General features: G+C 40.2%; 1 protein-coding gene across 1 annotated transcript; it reads right to left on the reverse strand.

Annotated features, from left to right (window-relative positions):
- Window positions 1-1,288: 1,288 nt before the first annotated feature.
- Window positions 1,289-15,549, reverse strand: LOC140230543 (lysophospholipase-like protein 1). Its single transcript, XM_072310690.1, has 5 exons — window positions 15,384-15,549; window positions 11,764-11,863; window positions 10,645-10,814; window positions 4,452-4,567; window positions 1,289-3,555 (listed from the first exon to the last, which is right to left on the reverse strand). Exons 1-5 carry the CDS (start codon window positions 15,463-15,465, stop codon window positions 3,331-3,333), a joined length of 693 nt encoding a protein of 230 aa, XP_072166791.1. The 5' UTR covers window positions 15,466-15,549; the 3' UTR covers window positions 1,289-3,330.
- Window positions 15,550-17,415: the final 1,866 nt, after the last annotated feature.

Genomic DNA, 17,415 nt, shown 5'->3' on the forward strand with positions numbered 1-17,415 from the left:
CACAGTTATCCTTCAAAATAAAATTTAAGTAGGTACCTCTGCATTTGCTTGATTTTTCTTAATGTTCAACCTTTTTTAATCATGGACTATCATGATATATAAACTCAGCTACATTCTATCTCTTTCTACTGAGGTCTAACAATCACAGAAGGTCTACAGCCCTCATGTTTTGTGTCATCGGCATTCAGTCAATGCAGCCAGTAAGAAGATGTGATCAAAGTGGGACTAGATCTATACAGATGGATCAGGCTATCTTTTTAGAATGAGTGATTAGATATCCGTAATTCAGCTGGGAAAGGGAGCATCCCAATATATATCCTTGTGTATTGATAACTGTATTCACGGTGTCCGAGCTCCATGTTGCAATGATATGCGTTAACTGACAAATGAATGTTGTGTTTAATCATTACGCGCAGCACATGTGGTTCACACTGTTTCTGGACTGACTCTTCTTTGCATAGAAGTGCTGCATTTAGATCCATCAAACTGTCTCTAAATGGTTTATATCTAACATTATTATGAAATAGTTGTATATGAAGAGAGAAAAATAATATCAGTCAATGGCAATGCGTTATGGCTACGGAGTTTGATGCATGTTTTCGTATGTAGTTGCCTAGTCACTCCAACATACGAGATTTATATTAGTCATATCATGTGCAGTTGTGCCAAGATTTATGACCACAAAAAACGTGCACTGAAGAGCATTTACATACATTGTGTTTTTTTGAGATTTTCAAAATTTTGGCTTATATCCTATTGCATGAGCAATGAAAATGTGGATAATTTTGAAATGCTGAAAGTGTAGATTAGTTTAAATCATTGCTTAAAACTTATCTATTTAATCAATCTTAATTTTTGTTGTTGTTGTTGTTGTTGTTGTTATATATGTACATAATGCTGCAGGGAATAATTTTCCTGGTATTGCATCGCAATTCGCTATGCATTTTTATACTACTGCTACACAAACTAATTTTTGTGTAGCAGTTTTCTTCCATAGAAGTGTACAGAATACCATTTAAAATATCATTCGTCAGCTGAAATTGCTCATCAAATTCGAGTTGGAAAATTATTCCCTGTGCTGTATTCCAATTCAGTATTATTCCATATCAATGTGCTTAGAAACGTCCGTATAAAGTGATACAAAGTATTATTTATTATTATATTTACATATAATTTTGCATTTTTTTTCCTCAATGACAATGGTCATAGGTCAAATCTAATGTCTTATTTTCAGAAATAGGGATTTTTCACTTCATCAAATAAGTACATTATCCGCATCAATCACCATTTTTCATTCAATGCACACACTTTCGGTCTGCATTGAGTGCTTTAATACTTCCACGTCCATTATAATTTATGTGCATATATACAGAGAGATCACTCGCGTGAACAGCGGAGAGGGAAGGAGGTTTACTATGGTGAGTGGTCTAATAGTTAACAGCCTCTAAAAGCTGTTAATTGCGTACAGCAAGCAGTCTAAATGAGTAATATCCCATATGCAAGGTACAGAAAATTGCTTTATAAGGATTAGTACCTAAATGGTTGTTACACCAGAAAACAATGTAATTGTGACAGTGGCAATAAAATGGTCTTGTTAAAGGAGTTCATAAATTGTTAATCCTTTGTTTTACTTTGAATTTAAAGGTAAATCTCTTCTCTGAGTTCTCATTTGTGTGAAAAACATAATTTGCGGACTACTCCTGTACTACAGCCATTGTGACATTTGCACACTTTGATACAAATCTGAACTTCCCTCCACTTCAACATCATATCCTTTGATGGAAACGACCCCGTGTCACACTAGGACTGTGAACTACGTTTTCGGGATCCGTCCTGTAAATAGCTATTTCGAGGATCTATAAGAAATCGCTCGGACCTGACAACCTGACAAAATCAATACTGCATACTTTATGATCCCCAAATACTAAATGTACAAATTACTGTAGTTGTGGAAATTTTTGCGCATTTCGCGCAACCAGAAGCTAGCGTGAAAATAAAAACACGCGAAAATTTTTGCATGCCATATGTCCCAGTAGTTGATGTCTTGATTCCGCGGAATTAAAAACATGCGAAACTCTTCTTACCCGGTTAAACGCGAAAAATTAGTCGCGCGAAAATATCCACTTTTACAGTAGATTTGCCCTAAATAGGTCTAATGACTGGCTCAGTGACCCCATGGTTTCGTCCCCTGCTACCACATGGACCCTGGCAGAAGAAGCAAAGGCAGGCAGGCATCAGGGAGACAAGGGTGAGGTGGGTGTATATGACGAGACAAGTATGATGGCAGCCAAGAGAGACGACCGCAACAATATGTATAAAAGCTGCTAGATTTCTTAACACTCACAAAAAGTCTTGCACAACTACACATTACATTTATAATCACTTGTGCTGAATTTCAACTGAATTGCTTTACAACAGAGAGTAGTTAAATCCACAACATTCTATGATTTTCTATGAAAATTTGCCATAACCATGGCAATGCAATAACAAATGTCTTGGACATCTACATACATACCTGCCAACCCTGAGACTTAATAAATCTGAACAAACAAAGAAAAATTATTCAAAAATCTGAACCTTCATAAATTTTGTATACTTTACCATTAACAGATACACTGTACTTCCAAAAATCAGAACACACTGAAATTAATGCATTTTCTTTCAGTGAAATATCTGAATATTCAGATCAAAACTGAACAGTTGGTAGGTATGTACATATGATAGTGGTCACACATGCCAAATTTCAGGTCAATTGCTCAAAAAATGATGGAGTTATTTGATCCACAAGAGATTTCAACAGACCGACCACCTGTCCACCCGAACTCAAGACTGATTCCTATATAATGCCATACACACTATGTATAGGTGGGGTATAATCAAACACGCCATGAATAAAAGAGGCTGTGCTTGTCTAGTCCTCGCAAACAATTTTGATCAGTGTACTGCAATTTAACGTGCAAATTGCAGCAATTAAAGTTACTTCAGGCAGACACTACAAGTATCCACACATATTAATTTTTACTTCTTTTTTTGTTAATAGTCATCAAGACTAAAGATCCCAGGTGGCCTGAGTGACATCAAACAATATTCTCTTTATTTCGTGTGTCATTCCGAACCAAAATTTTGTCATTCCAGTGAAATGTCCACAGTCATGTTAATGTAACTATTATGTCATTCATAGCTCAAAATCAAAGTCACGAACTGAAGATGAAGAGTTGAAATTCAAGCAACATTATGGAATACCTTTCATTCTAGTACCTTACAATTGAACTCATGTCCAATATTTTTACCAAAATGTACCTAACGTCTAAATCCTGATGCTCTCTGTTGTCATGACGACGACAGCCTGTCTTCTATCCATGCCTGCAATTTCTCAAGCTCTTCTCTGTTCATCTCGTGGCATAGTCTAGGATGCGAGTGAAACTGGACATCCACTCCTCCCTCCTGCAACTTTGTCGTCGTGGAAACGCCCCACTGATGCAGCACCAGTTCGTCCCGCTCCCCATGGCACGCAAACAGAGGAGGTTTCACCTCTGCACTAGCTCCTGCCAAGTCCTGTCCACAAAAGACAAAACATTTTGAGGAAGTGAAGTGCATCATACAACCTCCTGGGCATTCATTTCAGGCAGGGATCTTGTGGAAGAAGACGTCTGCTCATGCTCCTCTGAGTAGTGCTTAGCCACTTTTTTTTTTTTTTGCAAAATTCTGCCACTTTTCACAATCTGTCACTCAAATACAGTACAATGTAGAAGAACAAATCATGTCAAACTTCTGTTGGCATTAGGTTTGGCAAAAGGGGAAAAAAAAACAATATTTGTTCACTTCACTTTTCAAATATATTCTTTGAATGCTGAAGTCACCTCCCATTTGTTTTAAGATGAAGGATGTACATGCATTAGGTTATCCCTACAGCACAACTGCGAGTTGAATGCTGTCACATGTCAACCAAACTAGCAGTCGTGTCAAACTACAATATTTTCATGTTCTCTGTTGAATTCCCAAAAGATGTATAGCAAAATTAAAAGTGAGTAATACACACAGGGTAAAAACCTACTTGTTTTCTCCAAATCTCACAATTTGTTGCAAAGTTTGACAACCAAACTGCTGTGGGCATCAGATAGTATACTGCTTTCCAAGTCTTCATATTAACTTGTATCAGTTGTCTGAAAAAAAAAGACAGTGCACTCTCACTATCTATAGCTGCCTTCCTTGGTTGTGTTTGAGCTGCATGCAACATCTTTCCATGAACTGAAGTAAGTATGTCCTATTTCTCTGGACAAATGATGAAATAAACATTGTGTTATGAAGTATCACTTATAAACTTCTATTGAGCTTTGATACTAGTGTTTGAGGTCTCTTGCTACTCTGTGATTTTGATTGTCACTTATTAACATTATGAGCACCAGTGCATAAGAACAAAATGGAGTGAGATATCAGTTCAGATACAATACCTTGTAAACTATGGAGTTGTCATTTAAGAATGAAGATAAGGCGAAGACCCCAGCGAGTTCCCTCTGAAACCTGTAGGCGACATGAAGAGCAAGGCAGCCACCCATGGAAAATCCTCCTATGGAAATAAAAATGGATGACATCAACATGCAAGACAGTAGACAGGCTTCTTCTTCAGCATATTGCAGGGTACATGTAGCATTTTTCATTGTAGTGTGGTATAGCATAGAAGTGTACACAAAAGCAGAGATGCCAACTTCTTGACGTAAAAAACAGATGGAATATCCTAAAAATTCATATTTTTGAGAGGAAACTAACCTGTCTGACCTGGGCCAGTGAAATGTAGAAAAAAAAAAAAGAAAAAAAAAAAAAAGGTTTCCCTAGTATGAACAGGCATGTAAAATGTTGCTACTTTATCAACATTGATGAGAAAATTGTAAAGCATCCATAAAATGTATATTTCCGGCCTATTTAGGCTCATCTTTCAACGTTTTTGTAGGAGCTGTTGGAATTTATTGGTATATCTTTCTATATGATGTGGTTTACATAGGCTCCATATTTTTTATTTGAAAGATGAAAAGTTGGACTTTCAAGAGGCAATATTGTATTATCACATTTCACACTGTTTATTATACTAATTATAAAATCGTATTGGTTGGCATCCCTGCAAGAGTCAGCTATATACGTCTAACATTTCAGTATGCAGAATTTCTCCCGCCTTCAACCTTAGCAAGTATTGTGAAGTATCATAATTTCTTCATTGAAGTCTTTGTCACAGTGCCTAAACAGACTACTACACAACACTTACTTTACTGAATGCTTATTCACTTATTCACTTTATCAATTGAACACCATACGGGTGTGGGTCAGGGGAATAGTACACAACCAAAGAAGGTTGGCTAGCTTTGTACAAGCAAGTAGATAAGCCTCCAGCACATTCATACATGTACATCAATTTTGTTAGGAGGCCTAGTTAGTACCTGAAGCTTGTAATGAATCAATTCAAACACTTGAATCCCACTGTGCTGGCAACTCCTAGTACAACAATTAAGACATGACTTTAAATTTCTTTAATCACTGACTTGACGATATTCAGACATTTTTCAATACCTAGAAGAATGAATTTAACTCAAACAAAACAAAGATGATTTGGCTTACATTACATTCATGAATATGAATAGAGAAAGATTCAGTAAAATATTATACTAACAGATGTGAGAAAGCTGAAAAAGATTTTATCAGCTGATACCATGTTCATCCAAACACCAGTAATACAAAAGCACTCACATAAATATACATTGTAGCAAGAATAATGTGAAGAAGTGTAAAGTATTCCCAGTCCCTGGCTGAAGGTTACAGGGTGACCTTCATTAGCACACCCCCTCTCACTCTGCTACAGCCGCAAGTTATCACTCTCCAGTGCAACCCATGATCCCACCAGACCCCTAAATTGTATATCACGTAGAGTTCCATGCTTGGAACTCAACTGCCATATTTCAGTGGCCTGAATAAAGCCAAGCTACCCCACAATGTGAACTGGTAATGAAAGTAATTTGGTGCCAATACTACAACAACAGAGAAGAATTTTGCAACTGATTGACAAATTGCCCTACATCGACGTAAATAAGCACTGAATTGATCAGTGTTTTAGTAGTAGCCATGATAAAAAATCATGGGCGTACATACTCGAGCAGGATTCGAACCTACGACCTCCTGATCACCGGACAGGCGTCATCTCCACTAGACCACCGAGCTTTCGCCCGACAGCAAGTGTTGGTTCTAATCCTTATAGCATGCAGCGGGTACTGCTTTGTTATTCAAATTCATGAAATTCTTCCGTCGAGATGTTTTCATTGCAACTGATTGACAAATTGCCCTACATCGACGTAAATAAGCACTGAATTGATCAGTGTTTTAGTAGTAGCCATGATAAAAAATCATGGGCGTACATACTCGAGCAGGATTCGAACCTACGACCTCCTGATCACCGGACAGGCGTCATCTCCACTAGACCACCGAGCTTTCGCCCGACAGCAAGTGTTGGTTCTAATCCTTATAGCATGCAGCGGGTACTGCTTTGTTATTCAAATTCATGAAATTCTTCCGTCGAGATGTTTTCATTGCAACTGATTGACAAATTGCCCTACATCGACGTAAATAAGCACTGAATTGATCAGTGTTTTAGTAGTAGCCATGATAAAAAATCATGGGCGTACATACTCGAGCAGGATTCGAACCTACGACCTCCTGATCACCGGACAGGCGTCATCTCCACTAGACCACCGAGCTTTCGCCCGACAGCAAGTGTTGGTTCTAATCCTTATAGCATGCAGCGGGTACTGCTTTGTTATTCAAATTCATGAAATTCTTCCGTCGAGATGTTTTCATTGCAACTGATTGACAAATTGCCCTACATCGACGTAAATAAGCACTGAATTGATCAGTGTTTTAGTAGTAGCCATGATAAAAAATCATGGGCGTACATACTCGAGCAGGATTCGAACCTACGACCTCCTGATCACCGGACAGGCGTCATCTCCACTAGACCACCGAGCTTTCGCCCGACAGCAAGTGTTGGTTCTAATCCTTATAGCATGCAGCGGGTACTGCTTTGTTATTCAAATTCATGAAATTCTTCCGTCGAGATGTTTTCATTGCAACTGATTGACAAATTGCCCTACATCGACGTAAATAAGCACTGAATTGATCAGTGTTTTAGTAGTAGCCAAGATAAAAAATCATGGGCGTACATACTCGAGCAGGATTCGAACCTACGACCTCCTGATCACCGGACAGGCGTCATCTCCACTAGACCACCGAGCTTTCGCCCGACAGCAAGTGTTGGTTCTAATCCTTATAGCATGCAGCGGGTACTGCTTTGTTATTCAAATTCATGAAATTCTTCCGTCGAGATGTTTTCATTGCAACTGATTGACAAATTGCCCTACATCGACGTAAATAAGCACTGAATTGATCAGTGTTTTAGTAGTAGCCATGATAAAAAATCATGGGCGTACATACTCGAGCAGGATTCGAACCTACGACCTCCTGATCACCGGACAGGCGTCATCTCCACTAGACCACCGAGCTTTCGCCCGACAGCAAGTGTTGGTTCTAATCCTTATAGCATGCAGCGGGTACTGCTTTGTTATTCAAATTCATGAAATTCTTCCGTCGAGATGTTTTCATTGCAACTGATTGACAAATTGCCCTACATCGACGTAAATAAGCACTGAATTGATCAGTGTTTTAGTAGTAGCCATGATAAAAAATCATGGGCGTACATACTCGAGCAGGATTCGAACCTACGACCTCCTGATCACCGGACAGGCGTCATCTCCACTAGACCACCGAGCTTTCGCCCGACAGCAAGTGTTGGTTCTAATCCTTATAGCATGCAGCGGGTACTGCTTTGTTATTCAAATTCATGAAATTCTTCCGTCGAGATGTTTTCATTGCAACTGATTGACAAATTGCCCTACATCGACGTAAATAAGCACTGAATTGATCAGTGTTTTAGTAGTAGCCATGATAAAAAATCATGGGCGTACATACTCGAGCAGGATTCGAACCTACGACCTCCTGATCACCGGACAGGCGTCATCTCCACTAGACCACCGAGCTTTCGCCCGACAGCAAGTGTTGGTTCTAATCCTTATAGCATGCAGCGGGTACTGCTTTGTTATTCAAATTCATGAAATTCTTCCGTCGAGATGTTTTTGAATAACAGAGAAGAAAGAAAGAAAGAAAATTCAGCACTGCCAACCTTGAATTAAAGTTTCAAGGGGGGTTGAAGGTCGTGCCCCCCCCCCCCCTTCTATGGTATATTGGTAGAAGCTTTGACAAGTTTACATTTTAACCCATTGAGGACGAGTCCCGAGTATACTCGGGCAAGTGTCTATGGGAAATGCATGTTGTAGAAAAATCAAACCATCCTCAACGGGTTAAATGTTGCATGCTCCTGAATACTTCAGTCACAATTTCAACAAATGCCTGCACATTGAGTGGGTGCGCCTGCAGGATAGTTTTGAAACTTTTGGCTTGGGCAGGTAGAATGTTTGGATTATCAGAAATTTTGGAGAATGTTTTCTTTTATCCTTTTTTGTTGTTGTTATTTTGGGGGTGTCACAAATGTACACACTAATAGTTATGTACACGTATGATGTACTGTATACATGGTTGTTTTAATGTGTATGTACACAGGTGGACCAGACTAATGGAGAACATTCTATATGATATAGATATAGTACATACAGGCTGACCAGATCAGTGGAGAATTTTCTACGTGGTATACAATGTAACTACAGTACATGCATGTGACAGGAAATACATAATAGCTCACTCAATCTAGAATGATTTCACCCATTCCAGAATGTTCTGGGAAGTGCTTACATATTTGGCTGAGTGAGGCACTGTCCCTGTAGCCCAATGTGATTGGTAGTTATTTTTGGTAGGCTGTTATGCACATAGTTAGGCAGTGAGTCATCTAGGATTTCTGGAACAGTCTTGAACTTGCTAGTATACAAGTATGTGGCCCCAGGTTGGAGAAAATTACAGAATGTTCAAGAAAGGGGTGAATGGATAGTATATAAGCCGGAGAAATTCTGCAGTAGGCAGAGTACCCAACACCTCTGCTCTGAGAGTTACGTCACTTCTGGCTTTGAAGCGACTTGTTATAGTCAGTCCTGTGTTACCTGCTGACCTGCTATACAAACTGTGTTTGTGGAGATAAGGCCTGGAAGACATTTTGCCTGCAGAGAATTAATTTGCCTACATTGGAGATAGACTCCATATTTTAGTGTCAACGGACATTATTACGGCAAAGCCGTGACGGGCTGGATTCCTTGCTGGACATTATAAAGTGAATCATCATTCAACGCATCAACTGGACATGGTCGTCATAACGTTTGGATTCTGCACCTTTCGCCGTGGACATATATCGTGGATTTTACCCCGGATCTATAACGTGGATTATTGCAACAAGTGCCTCTGGATTTACGTTGGAGGAATCATTCATCTGTGCATCGAACATCGCATCTGGACATTTTCAAAGAATTATTTGATTTCCAGGGATATTGCATGCAATACGTGTAAGTGATTCCACTACCGATTTATAATTGTTTCTATTGATCATTATTGTACTGATGTGAAAATCGATTACGAGTCTGTACCCACAATATCACTGTTAATAGGGACTTTTCGATTTGCACGTTGAGCCAGGCGTCACCCTGTTATGACGTAGTTTTTACGTACTGCGCATGCGCGAGCGTCGACCCTCGGCTCATCGCACAAATTTCGAACGCGTTAACCCCGGTTATCACCGTCCACCCAAATCGGTTGCGCCGCGCTCAACCCACCCTTGCTATGACGTCACACTCCTCTCGGGTATCGTGCGAAAGAGCACGATGACTCTCGGGAAATCCGTGCTCAGTTCACCTGTTTTCCTTTTTCTTTCGAGAGAATATTTATATTCTAATTACATGAAAGCTTATGATCTTGATACGTCACAGCAGCAGCGCTGACATACAAACTACAGCCTCTGGTACCTACTTTATTTGCCCGTTTTCACTGTTTTGCACTTTGCAACTGCCTACCGTAGTCCCACACATCCATTTACACGTAATGCTGTACGCAAACAGATTTTGGTGCTTTTGGCCTAGCTAGTGCAGCAGTGCATTTGCCTAGTAGTCTTACCATACATCATGTTTTAAAATCCACATAATTCCTCCCAGGATACGCATCTAGTCAAAGACAAAATAAATATTACAAGTACAGAAACGAGTCACAAATTCCGCTTATATGCACGCAAGGCACTGGGCCTGGTTGCCTCCTGCACACGCCACGAGACGTGACGCCGGCGCCCGAAATCGAAATGTGTTTTAGCAGCGGGTCAATGTACAGACGTGACGCCTTGACGTACGGTTGCGCTCGGCGGCACGTCCTTCTCGTTCACCCAATCGAAAACTCCCTAATAAACCGCCTGAACATTAGTTGATTGTTTCTTTTGTGCGATCATTCTCAGAGTGATTTTGGTCGTAACAGGGGTCTCGGGATGAGGATTTGTTTATCAGAGTGAGATGGTTAGATTTGGGTGACTCGAGTCTTGCACTGATGATGAGAGAGCTAGCAGCCCTTCCAAAATTGTATGGGAGGTGGTCAAGTTGAAAGGATATACATTCGTCTAACATACTATACCTAGGATTATCTTGTTCTTGGGAACCCCCTGGTCTACCTCCTGCTGGATGAGTTTCCCAATCTCCTCACACATGGGATTGATGGTCTCGAGATCCTCTGGGACATTTGGGGCGATCTTCCTCCGGTCGAACCAGACATCACTTGGGGCCCCCATCATTGGCGTGTAGGGTCTAGACAAAGAGATTGAAAATTAAAAGAAAAAAGAGATAGAAAACTTCCCAATCTTAGCTTGATTCCTCTAATAAACACTATCATTTCATCAAAATCTAAAGAGTGATGATAAAAGTTTAAGTTTGATAATGAAATAAATTTGCAGTTCCACACTATGTTCCGATTTTTACCTCCGCCAAGGGAGGAGATTATGTTTTCGTTACCGTTGGTTTGTTTGTTTGTTAGTTAGTTTGTCCGTGTGCAAAATAACTCAGAAAGTAGTTAACGGACTGGGATGAAACTTGCAGGAAAGGTTGAGAATCACACAAGTAACAAACGATTAACTTTTGGTAGTGATCCGAGAATTCTGGGGGAATTTATGAAGGATTATTGATATTTTGGCAGGTAGGGTCAATGAACTTGGGAGTTCAGGCTGCACGTATTTGAGGTTTGCATGCGCGCACTAAAGTGCGTGCTCTAGTTTCTGCTAGGGCGAGGCGCACCGTGCAGCTGAAGGTTTATGACGTAACAAAGGCTTCTATATTGGGAAATCGGGTGGCTTTCAGCACACAATGCTATATATAAGTACGTAAGGGTGGAAATCACCGATATCTCTATGGAAGAACAAGTTCATTGGTGGAAATGAGCTGCATGCTTGGTGGAGGTCTGCGCTCTCAGAGTGCTTCTCTAGTTATTTAATACATCGATAGGAAAATATGTGAGAACCATTCTCTGCTAGCACATGTGCTAACTTTTGGTTCTCCCTTTAAGACATTTTTATTTTTAATCAGTGCCATGCATGTATGTCAGTTAACACAATTTTTTTTTCTTCTTGTCAAAATAAGATTATGAAGGGCAATTTGTCAACCAGTTGCAATAAAAGCCAACTCAACATACAAATAACTAATTTGATCACCAGGATCTGTGCTCACTTGGTCCATGCAAAGATACAAGGTAGGTACCCCTTACCTTAGTGGTGCTGTTGGGAATATTGTTCTGGCTTTGGAGAATGAAAACCTCCTCCCAAGTATACTGGAGAGCCAATCTTGCAAGCCATCAGCAGTATCACCTGTCAAAGGAGAAATGCAAACAATGAAAGTAGAAAGAGGACACAAATAAAGAAAACAAGATTAACATCCTGATTGACAGATATCACACCATTTGCATTTGCAGATGAAACAAAAACCCAGCTTTAGTGCTTCAAAACTGTTCTAAAATGTGAATTCGGGATAGAAACCACTGTACAAATGTTAATGTAAAGTATTGTTAAATATACAAAATGTGAACAATAGTTATAATAAATTGTTTCTTGTAAATAAACATCTACACGGTTCAAGAAAAAATAGTGATCAATTCCTTATATTTCAGGCTTTACTGTGAAATTTTACATGGTAGGATGTTTTGTGATATAACTAACTAACAAAACAAATATGCCTAAAATGTGATAATTCAAAAATTTCTTAAATCACTGCTTCCAATGGTAAATAATACCATTAAGCAGGGGTTGTGGAGCCTAGAACAGGGGGAGGTTTACATTAGTAATGGTCACACTGACAAAAACCTCTCAAAGTTTAGTTTTAAAGTTTAACCAGTCTGAATGCAAAGATCCCCAAAACTTCTTACGAAACTTCCCAAAAATTGACAAAAACTTGGGAAGTTTTGTGATCTCGTGCAAAATTTTTATCAATGTTTGTGCAATCTCATTCTGAACACATGTAGCTGTAACTTTGTGAAGTTTGTCATGTGACCAGTCTACTTCCTGTTTACAGAGTGTCTCTGGAAGCTGTCAGATAGTGCATGATTTCTTCTTCATTGCACATGATGCCATTACTTACTGAATATTAGTGACCAATAAAAATCTTTGAGAAATTATCGAGAACTGAAACTTCAGGAAGTTTGGCTTTCAGCACTAACAGGAGAGCAAATTTTGGGAAGCATTCTCAAAGTTAATTGTGGATAACCTTATTCAATTATTGAAGTTTTGCTAGTGTGGCTTTAGCTGTTGCCATAGTTATTTTCTTTGTGGTGCATTTTGAATTTGATGTACTGCAGCTGTATCCTGCAGCCTCTCAGGCATTCAGTAACACATGTGTGGCAGGGTGATGAATCCAGCCATGCATATCAAGACTTGGTCTTGGGTCATGCCGTGGATACAACTACACGTTTGTGGCTGCCTACACTGCCCTCTATATCTATAGACTTTATGCACTGACGTCACAACTTACCCAACTACTAATTTTGACACCATCTTTGAGGACAAGCAATGTCTTGACAACGCACTCAAGCATGTACTATGCATGCAACCACAACTTGATTCACTTGATCATGACCTTAAAATGATATCTTATGCAACAGACATCTATTATCATGTTTCAGCTTTGTAACAATGTCACTGTGAGTGAAATACGGCAATAAAAAAAAAAAAATAAATAAATAATTGTTGCTAAAACGCTGCCAGATGTTTTTGCAAGATCTCGCACAACTATTTCCGAGTCACTGCTCCCTCGCTACTACTCCCCAGCTGCTGCATTGTGCCGGACCACATATAATTGTACCGGCAGGCCATCTGCAACAGGATTGTACACGAGTACGCATTAGGCATGCGCAATTTGCAGAATCATCTGTTCTTTATGCCAGCCTCAATACAATTGTGAAATATTGTTGGATGGCATCTAAAACGTTCATAAATTGTGGGATATCAGACAAACTCAGGAATTTATCTGCAAAGTCTCTTGATGGAAAATTGCTATGTTCTCTAGGGCAGTTTAAAGAAGCTTGGGGTGTGGTGGGCGCTCAGCAAATCAGTCCGTGACGCTGCTTATACTGGCCGTACAGCCAGCTCCACTAGCATGTGCGCACACACTCTGTATACATACTACACGCATGAATCGTATGCATTTGAGCCTCCCCCCCCCCCCCCCCCCCCCATTTTTGGGGCAATCATTTAATCTGAATGTAGCGATCACAGCGGCTCTATCTATGGTGTCTTTGAAAAGCTAAAATTTGTTCTTCCCTTTTCTTCAACCAAGTTTTGCTGAAATGGTTTTACAGAGCAGCTGAGCGTACCTCTGTGCATCCCTTTATTAAATTCAATCTTTCTCTTTCTCTTCTTTCTTTATCATTTTCTTTAATTTTTCACATATTCAATTTTTCCCTTTCCTTCCATTCTTTGTGGGCTTCCTCTTATTTGTCCGACTTTTCTCAATTTCCTATTCAATCTCAATTCTTTGCCTATATCTTTTTTTTTTTTTATTTATTTCTTCTGGTCATTTCCCTCCATCAACCTTTTATATTCTTCCCACTCCAGTATCTTAATCTGTTTTTTATGTTGTATTTTTTTTATTTTCCTTTATATTTCTTTCTTTCTTTCCTATTCATCTTTCCTTTCATTCAGTTTTGATTCATCTCTCATCTTATTATTCAATTATCATTGCTTTTTTGTTTTCAATCTTTCTTTTTTGCTTTATTTGCTTTTGTCTATTTTATAATTGTTTTATTTAATAATAAAAATATTTCCAAGGTTTGCATTTTTACTAATGCTTCATTCATTTCCCACTTTCCCCATCATTTCTCTCTAGAATTCTTTCACTACTGTTTTTATATAAAACCGCATTTTTCACCACCTTATTCTATTCAAACACACAACCTCACACACATGCACACGCCCACACACACATGCAGGCACTCACGCACACACCACATACAACAGCAACACAAACACAACCCCAAACATAGTGTCTCGATTCTAGTCCAGTCTGGACATTCAACTTATTAGACTCAGAGGGTGCGTTCGAGCGCTCTAAAGCGAACCAAAGCATACCGAACTGTGTGACTGTCAGATTTGAAGCGTTCGAGCGTCTAGCCTCTGTAGAGAAAGCGTACCTCACAAGTTGTTTTACACATTTTTGTAGCAAGAATGTCATGCACCTGGCGCTTGAACTATACTTACACCTGTCCCGAACAAAGAGAATGATGTATTTGCATTGTGACGTATGATACGCACATGCTTTGACAGCGAACTTTTGGTACGCTTTTGGTACGCTTTTGGAGCACATCGGGAAGTGGTCCACTTTTAGTTTTGGCTCGGTACAGTAGGCCTATATGGTACGGTACACTTTAGGAGCGTTCGAGCGCTCCTCTGGCGCGGGTTCGGTACGGTACAGTTCGCTTTAGGTGTTAGGAGAGCGCTCGAACGCACCCAGAGAGGCTAGAGTCTACTTTGTAGTTTTGAAGAGCGAAAAAGTATGATTCTTCCAAGAACATTGAAGAACAGTGGGCAGTGCGTAGTTTCGTAAAGTACAAATGTTATCTGTTTATGCAATAGATAGCAATCTAAATCTAAGAGACATTCACTCGTTTGTTGGTCGTGATGGATGGCGAAGTGACTGAACTGCATGCAGCTGTGTACACCCAGACTCGGTCTTGAGAATTCTAACACTAGACTAAACAGTAACAGTAAACTAACATTAGGCCCTTGTACAGTTTTTATAATAACAAAACAGCGTTGGTACAAATATTGTATGCCAAAGCTAAAGACGTTCTCATCACTGTCAGTGTCACGTTAGTTTTTATACACTGCAAATCCTCACCAGATCCGTGAAGAAAGATCACACTTGAAACATGCGAACACGATGCTGGTATAATGTCAAACTTGAGCCTTGCTAGAGACATTTTCAGTCCCTGTTTTTCATTCCGTTCAGTTCGTACGATCACGAATACAAACAGTGACGTTGCAAGACACGAACAGGAGATCGAGAAAGACACGTACAGTCGATAGTCGACCATTCGACAGCAGCCTGTCGATCGAGCATGCTAGCTATGCAGCGTTAGTTGACCCGTGGCTGTATGGCCGTGCGAGCTCCGAGCGAGCTGATGAGCTCAGTGATCATCGCATGGTACGGGTGTAGTGGCATATGGGTACCACATAACACACAGTACATGGGGAGGGGGGGGGGGGGCCGGCTATAAACGCAGTGAATTCTGCGCATGCTCACATCAATTGCCGTGACAACAAATTACGATTTACAACGGAATGCGTTCCTGGGCCTCGCTGATAATTTGATATTCCAGGAGTTTTAGCCACATCAGAAGGTATGTATGTGATATGGATAAGGTAGCCTCTCTGTTTTACTAACATTAGATTCTGTCACGGCCTCTTTACATGAGCATGTACACGATTTATAGTGATCGAAGGAAGGGAAGGTGGCTCTTCAAAGTTCACCCGTATCGCTGCATCCAAGCGCAGTAGCTAGGCGAGATTGCAGCTTCGGCACACAACCAACGACCCCGCCGCCGCGCCTCCCCGTGGTTGGATGTGCAGTGCTGCGCTAACTCTGCTCTGCCCTAGCTACGCGACTCTCTACCCTAGATCGCTTGGATTGGGAATGGGTTGTAATAGCAGGCGCAGGTGGCCGATGATGCGATGGCCGATGTAACTACTATGCTGCACATGATTAAATCACTCTGATATTAAATTGTAGTTGACACTTGCACTGCAAGTACAAAATACTATAATATAGAAGTCTACATACGTCATACTCATTGATACTAGATTCTAGAGATAGACCCTTTGATGCTCAATCAACAACAATGCAAATTTGTAGAACTTAGACAGAAAATTCATCTGTCCAGAGGAATCTTTGAATACCTGATCGGCGCTCTCCTCCTCCCCTGGCCCTAACAAGTTAGGAGGGATCGGTGAAGCCAGACACAGGCTCCGCAGAACGTATCCCTGACGACCAGATACAGACCTATCTTTGGTCAAAATGCAATTCAGCTATAAAAGTGACAGTTCAGTTGTTGGGGAAAGTACATTCACCTGTTAAATTACATTGGCCTACACTTCAAGAGGAGAGCGCCGGGCTCAAAAGTAGGGCCCTAGGGGCAAGCATGGTATTACCGGACGCATGGTATTACCGGACACGCACATTTTTGCGTACTAATGACATTCTGTACGCGCGAGACTTCGTAGATTAGCCTCACAGAACTTTGTGTGGACCGAAATCGCAAAAAACGCCACATAAAAATGTAAAAACACGAAAAAATTCACATTTTACCTCAAATTTATAGTTGAGTGACCCGCACCTGGAGATAGCTAATATTTATGCATGTTTGAATCACATTTCACGACTGAAATTCTATGAAATCCCACTCACATACAGGAAAAATGCTGAAGATTCCAATAGAACCAAAAGTTCACTGATCGATATCGGAAATTTGTAGCTATCGTCCTCAAACGTGAACGATGCGGAATAGTTGTGCGCTAAGGGGCCCGCAACTCATCACCCGCGCGTGCAGCTCCCATAGACAAAGCATGTAAACTAGAAGTGAGAGTCTAACCAGTTGTCGATTTTTTCACAAGGTTTTATTCCGTGAACTGTCCGAAATGTTCAAGACAGACATTTTACCGTAAAATACAAAATTTTAGCCTCATTTGCCAATTTTTTCTTTGTCATCCGCTCAGTGATAATGTGTATGATGATTTGTGGGATAAATTGTGATTCTTGTGCAAGGATTAGGTGCGAAAGATGTCGATTATTTCATTGCGAAAATCGTGTCCGGTAATACAATGCGATTTTGCACCGCGCAAAAAGACAACTTTTGTAGAGGGTTATGTTTGAA

Source organism: Diadema setosum, chromosome 1 (genome assembly GCF_964275005.1).
Source record: "Diadema setosum chromosome 1, eeDiaSeto1, whole genome shotgun sequence".
NCBI lineage: Eukaryota > Metazoa > Echinodermata > Echinoidea > Diadematoida > Diadematidae > Diadema > Diadema setosum.